At 40.8% G+C, this 12,523-nt stretch overlaps 1 protein-coding gene and 1 pseudogene across 2 annotated transcripts in view; one reads left to right on the top strand and one right to left on the bottom strand.

Moving 5' to 3' along the window:
• Positions 1–12,523, top strand: part of GADL1 (glutamate decarboxylase like 1) — a 164,427-nt gene that overhangs the window by 20,215 nt on the left and 131,689 nt on the right. For both annotated transcript variants that reach the window (XM_032408848.1, XM_032408847.1), the window contains exon 2: positions 7,858–8,030. In XM_032408848.1, the coding sequence (XP_032264739.1) occupies positions 7,858–8,030 (173 nt within the window). The remainder of the gene's footprint in view (positions 1–7,857; positions 8,031–12,523) is intronic.
• LOC116635346 lies at positions 8,343–8,512 on the bottom strand (annotated as a pseudogene).

Here is a 12,523-nt window from a genome sequence, read left to right as displayed (position 1 = left end):
CTTCTTTTACCATTTGACGTTCACAATGGCTTCCTGTTGTCCACCAAGTAACACCTAAATTTTTTACTTTCTATTCAAGTTCCTGCAAGATCAGTCCCCATGCCACCCTCCCAACACTCACTTATCCCATTTACAGACCCCTGCCCCTTGGACAAACAAATTCTCGAGATTTCCTGGTCACCAACATACACATTCATTTTTTTTTGCCTGGTTCATGTTGCTTTTTTATCAGGACTGTTTTGGCCATGACCTTTGTTTCTATCCCATCATAACCAGTTTCTACTCATCAGTCAAATATCTTGATTCTCCATGCCCGCCCCACCATACTCTTGCCTAACTTGTTGTTTTCCAGTGGTCCCTATATCAGGGTAGAACTCCACCCATTTACCTGGTGACTCAGGTGCCTGACCCAAGAGTCACCTCTTAGATTCTTTTGTTTTCTTGACACCCTACATCCAATTCACTAGCAAGTCCCATTGGCTTTACCACCAAAATGTCTCCCATGTTGTAACGCTTCGCTACCCCCACATCAAAGCCACCATTATCTGTTGCCTGGACTTCTCCAAGCTTCCTCAGTAATCTCCCTATTTCCACAGGAGCCTCTGCATGGAACCAGAGTAATCCTTTATAAATGTAAATCAGGTCATGTTACTCCTCTGTTTAAAACCCTTAAATGGTTTCCTGTTGCTTTTAGAATATACCTGATCTGCCTTATCCGTCTTTCCAAAGCTTGCTTAATTCACTTCCTTCCCCTTTTCTTTACACTTAGGCTGCAGGATCTTTTTCTATTTCTTTCAGAGGCCAGTTTACTGATTATTTGCATTTTCTGTTCCTTCCTACTAGGCTATTCTCTTTCCACATCTTTCTACATCTGGCTTCTTCTCCTTTTTCACATGTCAATGCAAATGTCTCTTCCTCAGAAATAGTTCCCCATGACCAGATCTAAAATAGCTCCTTCTCCTTATTCTATCAAGCCATTCAGTTAATTTCCTTTAGAGCATTTATTAGAGTCTGCAGTTATTTTAATTAGCTATCTGTTTGCCTTTTTATTGACTATGTCTCCCATCTACCCAAAGGAAATGTAAATTTGTGTCTTCTTGTTCATCCTGAACATGACAGGCACTAAATAAGTATTTGCTGAATGGTTGAATGAAGGGCCTTCCTAACTACAGTCAAATCCAGGACTTTCTGCCTCTCACATTCAGAAGCTCTTTTCCAGAATTTTGGTGGTTTTGTCTGACCTCAAGCATCACACTTTATACCTTCTGTATGGGATTCCAGGTATTCATAAACATGTCTAATTTTCCTTACTAGATTTTGAGGTCACCATCTGTGTGTCTGATTCATCTTTGAGTGCCTACGATGCCTACCCCAATGTCTTGCACAGAGTTTTCAATAAATACTTCAGAAAGCATAAATAGAAGAAGTATCGACTCACTACGGATTTCAACTAAGGAGAATTTAACCCCAAAATGAGATGAAACCAATTATTTAAATTTTCTTTTCTTTCTTTTCCCCTTTCTTCTCTTCCTCCCTCCCCTCCTCCCTCCCTCTCTCTCTCTCATTCTTTCTCTCTTTCTTTCTCTCTCTCTCTCTCTTTCTTTCTTTCTTTTTTGCCTATGGGTACCCATCTTTAGCTGACTAAAATCGAAGCATAGTTTTGCCTTTTACTCCTATGACTTCATATTTGTGGGTTGCACCATGGAAATTGTTCATTCCCTAAGTAGGCTTTATGATTCTACAGAATCAGAGAGATAGTTTCAGAAATTAATCCCTGCATTTGTTACTGTTACCCAAATCTTCAGAGGTTTTGTGGCCAATGCCTTACATGGTTGTTATTTTTTAATCTTTGTTTATTTCTTTTAGTCTTCTTCCTTGTAGGTTGTCCGTTGTTACCCTCTCATTGATATGTTGTTTTAAGACAACAAAATGGCTTAAAAAAAAAAAGACAACAAAATGGCTTAAAAATGGTGTGAAATTTGAAAAGGATGCAAACAATTTATCAGCCTGGTAGTACCAGCCAGGTACATCAACTAAATCAGGCATCCACACTTTTGAAGTTAGAAGAGACACCTGACATAGAAAACTCTAGAACAGAGGGTTATCTCTTCAACTTTCTCTTTCAGCTGTATTTTCCTTCACTCTGTCTCCCTAAATATTCTCTTTCCAGATGTTTAGCAACTTGAGAACAGAGACTCTGTGTTGTTTATGTCTCTATCCCCAGGCACCAGCTTGGGTGCTTGGCACATAATAATCCCTTATTAATTTATTAATTAATGCTATCCTCTTTTTCAGGCTTTGATTTTCATGCCTATCTTGGACTGGCTTACTGGGCTTTCCAGGTCCTGACCCTCATCACTCCCTTGGTTTTCACTGTCTTTTGCACAAGTTTTTGGAGAGTTCCTTGGTTCCCACCTAGATGCCTAGATTCATTTTTTTGATCTGTTGTTCCTCCTTCTTATTCTTTGGAAGCAAGCATTATTTTCCTATTGCTAATTTTCTCTTAACCATTAAAGAGTCTTGGATAGGACACTTGGCTCTAACCGGCAGACTTTCTGACAAAGACTTAAGGCTATTAATTCTAACCTTTACCTGAGCCAACAGTGTAATGTGGGTGCCAAAAAAGGGTTCATATAGACTCAGTTACATTAATAGTTACTATTAACTGTTCTTTACCCTATTCCTGGCACTTTACTCAGCAGCTTGCATGCTTTGCCACATTTAATAAAATAGACATGGCTATTTTCCCTGTTCCTCAGATAAGAAATCTGAATCACATGGAACTTGAATAACATGGATGAAATCACAGAAGCCCAATTAGAATTTGGGCCAGGATCTGCCTGGCTTCAAAGCTTAAGCTTTGAGATCAATTAGGGTGCTACTGGAAGCCTTATGAATGGAATCATGGTGACCAGAGCATGGGAAATGTGGATTCATTCTATTTAGAGCTGGGGATACCACACCTGGAGTTTTGTGTTAGGATTCATTTTATAAGATAGAAATAAACTGACCTAGACTAGTGACCATGGCCTAATCACAAACCATTGAAGAAACTGGAGCGGTTCTAACTAGGAAAAAAAGAAAGAGAGGGAGAGAGAGAGAGGAATTTAGATGAGAGTTGATAGAAGTCTTCCCATATTTGGCCTAGAGTCCCCTGGAAGAGAAATTAGACTTGCTTTGTCTACCCACTTACTGCAAAAGCCTGTGGAAATGACACAGATGCATATTTGAAGTCACTATAAGAGGAGTTTTTGTGACCATCCCAGCTGTCAATGGAGTGCTACTTTAAGTGACCAAGTTTTAAAATTATTATTATTCATTACTGCAGATATTCAAAGAGAAGATAAGTCTTCTAATTCAGAGGTTTTCCCTCACACCTCAACTCCTCCTATGACCCTAAGCCTTAACCCCAAATGTCTGCACTGTTTATGTTCCAAACATCTTATTAGTGTCCTTCTCATGGCACTTGGCACCTGCTGTCTTCTAGTGTGGTTATTCAATCCTCTGAGGCTGTCCTTTACTAAGGATAGGAGTTGAGTCTACTTCATCTTGCAGTCATTATTACCTCCCTAACATGGTCTTACAAACTGTAGATGCCTGCGAAGCAGCATCTTATTGCTCCTTCAGAGAACTTCAATGTTGTTTACCCCAGTTTCACTTCCTATTAGCAACATGACATTGGGCAAGCCAATTCTAATCTCTGTGTCTCAGTTTCCTCAGCCACAACACTGAGTAACTAACTGGAGTTTTTGTGACAATCAAATGTGTTAAATCTATAAAACTTGGAGGACAGAGCCTGGCACAGAGCCTGTAAGACATGTCTTGTGTTGCTGTACATTTTGAGGCCCTAACTCCCCAATGAGACTTTGAGATCATTGAGGAGATGACCCTCTTCCTGTGTTTGGTCCCTAAACTGATGTGTGGCACGTGGTAGGTGATTGCTCTATGCTTGTTGAAATGAATGCCTAAGTACGAAAAGGTGAGGGAAAGCCTCGACAATTGAAGATGTTAGAATTTGAGAGGACCTTTGGGGGTCACCCTGAACAGTGAATCCTAAGTCCAACTGCATGTCAGTGTATTTCAGTACTGTTGGTATAAGTTAGAGCGCATGCCAATTTCCATATTCTGGACCCCAGCCTGGAACACAATCTTCTGAGTAGCACATCAGGAATCTGAATCTTACTTGGCTTTCCTAGGGATTTTCTGGCAGCCAGCCCAGCACTTTCCTTCGATTGTCTCTTATTTAATGGATAAGGAAACTGAGGCACAGAGAGGTTGTATTATCCCAGGATCAGGATGCTTAGGAGAGATCAAGTGAGACTAGAACTCAGCTTACCTGACATCTTGGCCACTGGGTTGTATAGGGGATCTTTGGATTGTGTGAAGGGGTTAGATAGGATAATTTCCCAGATACCTCTGCCATTAGCCAGGCGGTCCTTAGAGTTGTTGAGTGCCTACACATGCCAGCTGCTGAACAGATTTCTGGGATGTCCAGAAAAATGAGACATGCATCCTTTTCCTGTAAGACTTTATAGTCTGGTGCAAGAAATAAGACACAGAAACCATGGTGCAAGGTGGAACGTGACAAGGAGGGAGGTCTAGAAAACTGTCCACCCAGTGGGAGCTGAACTGCTTGACCACCATCTTGTGTCCTGAATATCTTGGCAGGAAATTTTGGTCTCTTCACAGGGGCAATCCCCTACACTGTGGCCTCTCTTTCTACTCTTCCACAGGGGGTATACTCACTGGCCCTTTGGTCTAGAGTTCATTATCCGGGTCATTTGACCACTCTGAAGAGACCTCTTTTTCTACTGTCATAGCTTTCTATCACATGGAGTTTCACTTATGCTCTATGCACTTCTGTATGTAATAAGTAGTACTGATTGCCTGTTACTGCTAACTAAAATTTATTGAGTTAGCTAATATTAATGACATTTATTGAGTGCCCACTATGTAGCAGGTGCTGCTTTAAGTTTTTATCTGTGTTAATTCACTTAATCCTACGTCAAAAGAAGAGGCCACTGCTCAAAATCTGAAACAATATTTGAAGTTGAATTTATTGTTTGTTCAACAAGGAAATCCATACATCTCTTTGAGTAAAGCAAAAGTTGAACTTATACAGAGCTTTGGAAGGCACAGGGTTGAGGAATTGGTGGAAATTCAGAAGTCAGAGTTTGGAGGTTGACTGCCTTTCACATTTGGAAGTGTGGTTCCTAGGGTGAGGCTTGATGGGCTGACTTTCAGAAGTCAAATGCCTACAAGAAAGGGAAGGAGAGAGCATAGAAAGTGAGTGGCTGCAGCAAAAAGTATAGAGAGGAGAGGAAAGTGAGAGTCTTTATTTGCAGTTTCCTTTCACAGTCCAGAGACCACAACTCAGCTTTCCCTGTTGACCCTGTTCCCTGGTTCTTCTGGTCTCTACTGTGTCTTCTCTAGGCCATGAATTATATGAATTGTACTCTACATCTAGCTCATCCCTAGCCAAAGGTGTCTCCTGCTCAGTTAGGTCAGCTAACCTGCAATGGCATCTCAGAGAAGGGGGACATTATCACTCATTGGTTGAAGGAATTTTTTAGTAGCCAACAATTTTTTGTCGAACTTCTGTAAAGTGCTAGGCACATTCTGGGTGCTACAGAAACAAAAATGAAACCAATAGACACAAGCTTAGACTATTAGAGAGCCAAACCTCTACTGGAGAGACAGATGCTTAGACAAATAAATGAATAAGTATATATGATCTGTCACATGGTGGTCACTGGTTTTGCATTTGATGGTGGTTTGGACTAAGGAGGTAGGGGAGTGGGTAATGAAAAACAGATTCTGGATATATCCTTCATGGAAGATTCTTCCCATTGAAAAACTTCATTATTAACCACCATATACTCTAGCAGTTGGATTGGAAGTCCTGGGTATGGATCCCAGAAGGTTATAGTTTGGCCTACTAAACAATCTCCAGAGGGTCTTTTCCAACCTGGGAAAAGGCAGGGGGAGAAAGAGGCACATTATTACATCTGGCAATAGAAATAGAACGTATCTATCAAGGAAAGCGGCATTATCTATATCCAATTCTTCAGTTTTTTATTGTATTTTCTCCTAGATAATTGCATGTAATATGGGGATTTCTTAAATTGATTGCTGTGGAGACAAAGATGACTTAAATTTCAATTTCACTGCTTTTCTGGTTGCAAGTGGGTGTTTGACATTTTTTAGTGTGTGTGTGTGTGTGTGTGAGAGAGAGAGAGAGAGAGAGAGAAAGAGAGAGAGAGAGAGAGATAACTCTGAGAGAGCTATAGAGTGGCTGCTATTCCCTGAACAATAAAAACCTGAAATTCTACTAATGAGGTTAAGAAAACTAACTTTTTCTGTGCGCCTAATAATAGCACTGCCTACTGACATAACCAGGGTTCCCTGAATAATTGCCCTCTTTTCCAGTTTATTTTTAGGATTAAAATTCGGGGGAGGAAAGTGCCTTTAGGTTTACAGTTTTTCCATCTAAAAGCTCAATTCCAAGGCTTCACCATTTGGCCCTAAACCATGTTGAATGCATCCTTTCAAGTGAAAGATAAGTAAAAGTGAAGGATGGAACTAAAATTCATCATTGGAGCTCTGGATGGTTCAGCCTTCAGGGTGAGAATAAAAGATTGATCCTTCGCTGCAGACCCTGTCTTTCCCAAACTGGGGAATCAGCCTGTGCCGTATTTATCTGCCTCCATGCACACCATTTGAGTTTGCCAGTAATAGAAGCAAAGGGTTTATAAAGCCACAGAATTTTACCAAAACATATTCTTTTGAGGAAAAGACCGACTTGGGGGATAATAAATGTTAATACTGCTAGAGCCCTCGGTAAGCATAAAAATATTTGAAATACCTATGGACCATCAGCATATTTAAGGTAGATTTATTTGCAAAATCTAAGTAATGCACTGTGCTGGGTGTGGTGCTGAAAGATAGTTTTTAAAAAACTGTTTCTGTAAATTTCCACAACTCAATGAATATGTATGTACCTTACAGGGAGGAGAGAGAGACACTGATTCAAGAAAGAATAAAATCGAATCCAAGCTTGTGGCAGGTATTGGTGGAATATTTAGATTCATTTGCCAGAATTATTTTTGGGGAGGGCTATTTTGGGTAGGCAGTAATCTTTCTTCTCAGATATAGATTTCCAAGTTGACTTTTAACCTTTAGTCACTGACTGGCAATTGTACAGTCCTAAAGACGTTCTGTTCCATCCTCTGCCTGTGCCCAGACTGCAAGTTTGAAAAGTTCGAGGGCATCAAATGTGGGTTTACACCAACCATCACGCCACTCACTTTCTTTTATTCTCCATTTATAGGAGAGTGGCTGAGTACGTGGACGGAGGGGCTCTCAGGGACAAAGCAGTGTCTTTGATATAAAGGGCCATTTAAACATGAGCTTAAAATGTAAAATTAAGAGAGGTGATATGTCAATAATTTTTTCTTCTTTAGGAATGACTTATTCCTACAAAGTGGATAGATGGCAGTCCTTAACAGATTACAAAAAGTGTGTGTATACAAAATAGACACAGGCTTGTGTCTACAATGATCTTTCTGTGCATGGGATTGAAAGGTGTTTGCAAGAATGAGTGAAATGAGTTGAATTTACATTTCACATTTACATTTTCTCCACAATCGCTGATGCCAAACAAGATGCTGCAAGATATCTTTCCTTAACCCTATGATGCCATCAGAAACCATAAACAACTGTCTGCTTCAATGCCCCAAATGTATTAAAAGAAGATATGCCATTTGAAGCTGGGATAGTGGTCCATGTTTCCCCTTGTGCTTTGTTGTGATCTAATTAGATTATGTCTCAAACATGATTTTTTGTATGTGCTTTCAGGAGATACGCATCCACAAGAGATGATTCCAAGTAAGAAGAGCGCTGTTCTCGTGGATGGGGTTGTGCTGAATGGCCCCACGACAGATGCCAGAGCAGGAGAAAAGTTTGTTGAAGAGGCCTGTAAGCTAATAATGGAAGAGGTGGTTTTGAAGGCTACGGATGTCAATGAGAAGGTAAAACTAAAAGATACCTATTAGAAACCCCTGGAATGGGAAAGATAGGTTCTTTCCCAATTTGATGGTTAGATGTAAGGGAAATGGGAAGCTCATGCTATGATGGCCTCTATACCTTTGTATCAAGGGGATCCCAGCTGCCAAAGTGGGATCCCACCCAGTATCAGCTTTCCTGGAGGTGTTGGCCGTTAACTTTGCCAGCCATCATTTGTTGGGAGACTGGCTGAGACCCCAGGCCTTGAGGGCATGAAGCACAGGGATGAAGCCTTCTGCCCTATAACCATATAGATTTTAAATAAGCGGATGATCTTGATGTATACACTCTCTGAAACATACTCTGCTCTCCATTTTCTTGGGCACCTTCTTTTTGTTACTAGTAAAAAATAAGCATAATGTGGGAAACAGTATGAAAAAATTTTAATTAGCAATAATCGCGCCTCGGATAAACCTCATTGGCTATGATACTGCCACTGCGCAAAGCTGAGTATGAAAAAAATTTAAATTTATCTGAGGATCCTTCCCAGGAGCTGGTCTGAGCTTAGACTGGAAAACTTGAATTGTTAAGTCTGATTTCTGACTGGCACCAATTACTGGGTCTAGGTCTCAAATTCAGGCTCAAGTTCAGATTCAAACTGATAATGCAATTATTACTAATGACTTCTACTTTTTTTAAAAGATTTTATTTATTTACTTGAGAGAGAGACAGAGCACAAGAAGGGGGAGTGGCAGGCAGAGGCAGAGGGCGAAGCAGGCTCCCCACTCAGCAGGGAGCCCGATATGCAGCTCAATCCCAGGACCCTGAGATCATGAACTGAACCGAAGGGGGACGCTTAACTGACTGAGCCACCCGGTTGCCCCAAATGACTTCTACTCTTAAGAGTACTTACTATGTGCCAGATGATGTTCTCAGGACTACTCCATATGAATTTGTGTATTTAAGTCTTACAAAAACACTAAGAAGTAGGGGCTATATATTAACTCTTTTTTAGGGACGAGGAAAGAAGTGAGGCACAGGGAGGTCAAGTGCTTTGCCCAAGATCACATGTTAGTGAGTATCAGAGCTGGCACTAAAATCCAGGCAGTCTGGCTTCAGTCTGGGCCTTTAACTTCTCTTGTATGTCTCTTACAATCGCTAAATTATCCTTTATCACATTGATTATCTTTCATATTGAAATTGAATTATCAGCAAATAGAGGAGGGATTTTTATTCCAATTCGGTTAGTCAAAAATAAATGTCATTTAAAAAAAAAGATTTTGAATGTGAAGTGGTATTTATTCTGAATTTTTGATCACATGCATTTGGGAAAACTAATAGGGATATAGATCAAAATATCCTGTAAATTTAGAATAGCTATATTCAAGGCAAAAATCACTGATGGTATTTCTTGATATATATTTATAATTGCATATTTTCTGGTCTTATCTGTACTTGTGAAATATTTTGGACCTGCTTTACTTTGGAGCTCACTGCTTTTCTGGTAAGCTTTTTTTCTTTTTTAATTGGCCTTTATTCAGTCATTAAATATTAACTGAGCGTTAGCTATGGGTAAGCCATTGTATTTGGCTGTGGGGGATATAAAGACAAATAAGACAAAGGCTCAGCTTTGAACAGAATTTACAGTCTAGTTGGAAGGATAAGTTTTCATTGAAAAAGAGAACAGGGGGTCCCAGTAAGAATGTGATAAATGGGTGTGATGGGGGCAGACTTCAGGGATTTCGTAGAGGAGTGGGTGCTCTGAGCTTTGATGTGGGATGTGAAGGTCAAGTAAGATTTTGATGGGCAGGGAGAAGTTGACCCATGTGTGTTGAGGAAAGCAGGAAGGTAAAGGATGGAAAGAGCATTGCAAAAGGAAACTTTCTGCCTAGAAGGAAGGGCTCATATAGGTGACTAATGGAAGGTAAGACAAGAAGGAGAGGCTTAAGATCCTAAGTCATCAATGAAGGAACCCCACGCTGATTGCAGTACAGTAGCCCTGCAGGCTATCCACCTGAACTTGGGTTGAAAACAATGTTGCAGTTGGGGGGAAGAGGTGGAGTTCTTTACACTACCAACTTCATCTAGCGTTGTCAGCGATCCAACAGGCACCATGAGAAGTGACCTTTAGATACATCCCCGTACTTTGTGAGGTGATTACTTCTAACACCTTCTCTTGTAGATATTCTTTCTCAGCCACTTTTTTTAAAAATTGAGTTATACTTTACATCTAGTAAAATTTGCTCCTTTTTTGGTGTGGAGTCATACGAGTTTGCTGAGCCATGTAACTACACCACAATCAAGATATAGAGCAGTTCCATCACCCCCAGATTTCCCTGTGCCCCTCTATAGTCAGCCCTGCCCCTTACCTTAGCTCCTGACAGCCGTTGATCTGTCTTTTGTGCCTGTATTTTTCGCCTTCTCCAGAATGTCAGACAGGTGGAATCCTATCACAAGAGGCCCTCTGAGTCTTGTAATTTTCCCTCTGCAAAATGCATTTGAGATTTAATCATGTTGTTGTGTAGACAGGGATACATCATTTAACTGCATTTCATTTTCTTGCACTTTGCAAATAGTATGATTTTTACAATTTGGAGGTTTGTAGCATCTCTGCATCTAGCAAGTCTATCGGTGCCATTTTTCCAACAGCATTTGCTCACTTTGTGTCTCTGTGTCAATTTTTGATAATTCTCACTATATTTTAAACGTTTTCATTATTATTGGACTTGTTACATATTATAACTATTATAAAACATATTATATATATTATAACATCATATCATAAAATATAACAATATTTTTTATAGTTTGTTATAACCAGGGATCTCTGATGTTACTCTTGTAATTGTTTTGAGGGACCACAAACTGTACCCATATAAGACAGTGAACTTACTGATAACATTGTGTGTGTTCTGACTATTCTACTCACTGGCAGTTCCCCTGTCTCTCTCCCTCTCCTTGGGTCTCCCTATTCTGAGACACAATAAGATTGAAATAAGGCCAATGAATAACCCTGCAATGGCCTCTAAGTGTTCATCTGAAAGGAAGAGGTGCACATCTCTCAATTTAAATCAAAAGCTAGGAATGAAGCAGCTTAGTGAGGAAGGCACTTGGAAAGCTGACATGGGCCAAAAGCTAGGCCTTTTGCCCCAAACAGCCGCATTGTGACTACAAAAGGAAAAGTTCTTGAAGGAAATTAAAAGTGCTACTCCAGCAAACACATGAATGATAGGGAGTAAAACAACCTTATTGCTGATCTGGAGAAAGGTTTAGTGGTCTGGATAGGTCAAACCAGCCACAACATTCTCTTAAGCAACATTATCTCAAGGCTGTGTCCTTGGAGCCGCCTCTGGGAGCAGGAGACACAAGCAGAACCCACATTCCAGGGACTGGGGAGGGGGTGAGGAACCTCCAAGGGCCCAGGTCCAGCTTGTAGGTCATCTGATGGTCACCTCTTCTTAATGACCTCTTCCAACAAGTATTTTTTTTTAATTCAGGTATGTAAATTTTTTAGACATAATGTTATTGCACACTAAATAGACTTGATGGTCCAGGGTAAACATAACTTTTATATGCACTGGGAAACCAAAATCTTTGTTTGACCCACTTTATTTCAGTATTCCCTTTATTGAACCAAACCTGCAGTATCTCTGAGATATTCTCTATCAGTAGTCATTCCTTTGGATTGTGTCAGTCACTTTTGATTTACCTCTGCCTATTATGGTTCTCACATCAGAGTTTAATTTCATACCTCTTGTACAACTCATTATTTCTTCCTGCTTTCCCCAACCTCCCACCTCCTAGTCTCCTGACTTCCTGGCTACTCCCCTGTCTCTCTCCTCCCCTCCACAGCCGAACTTTTTAAAGATTGTCTATGCTCCTTCCCTCCCTCTCTTTCCTCACCTCCCACACCCTCACTCCATGGCAATCTGGCCTCCACTCCCACCTCTCTAAGTCAAACGGCTCTTGCCAAGAACACCTCCTTGTTGATAAATCCCATGAGCACTTCTCAGTCTTTATCAAATTGGGCTTCTCAACAGGATTTGATAGTGATGACCGTCTTCTTAAAACTTCTGTTTTCTTTGTTTTAGTAGTACTGAACTCTTCTCAGATAGTCCCTGCTTCTCTGGCTTGTCCTCCACCTCACAAGTGAGCTCCTCTCCCTTTGCCCATATCTTAAGCGGTGGTGGTGTCCAGGGGAGAGCCCGTGCCTTTCCTCTTAGTGGTAGATTCTCTCTGAGTGTGTCCCCCATGGTGTATTATCATGGTGGATGTCTGGAACTCTGTTCTTGGTCTCTCACAAGAGCTTCAGACCAACTGCCGAACCCCTTTTAGATGTCCTGAGAGGCCTCAGACTACATATGCCCAAAGCTCATCATCCCCACCAAATCCCCACCCCAAACCAAATTCTTTTCCTCATCACCACCATCAACCCGTGTGTGTAAGCTACAGACGGCAGGGTTGTCCTTGGCTCATTCCTCACCCTCATCCTTGCCGTGTAATTAATTTCTGAGTTCTG

The sequence above is a fragment of the Phoca vitulina genome, unplaced genomic scaffold (genome assembly GCF_004348235.1).
Source record: "Phoca vitulina isolate PV1807 unplaced genomic scaffold, GSC_HSeal_1.0 scaffold10, whole genome shotgun sequence".
In the NCBI taxonomy this organism is placed as follows: Eukaryota; Metazoa; Chordata; class Mammalia; order Carnivora; family Phocidae; genus Phoca; species Phoca vitulina.
Note: the sequence above shows the minus strand (reverse complement) of the source record. Positions and strands in the feature narration are given on the sequence as shown.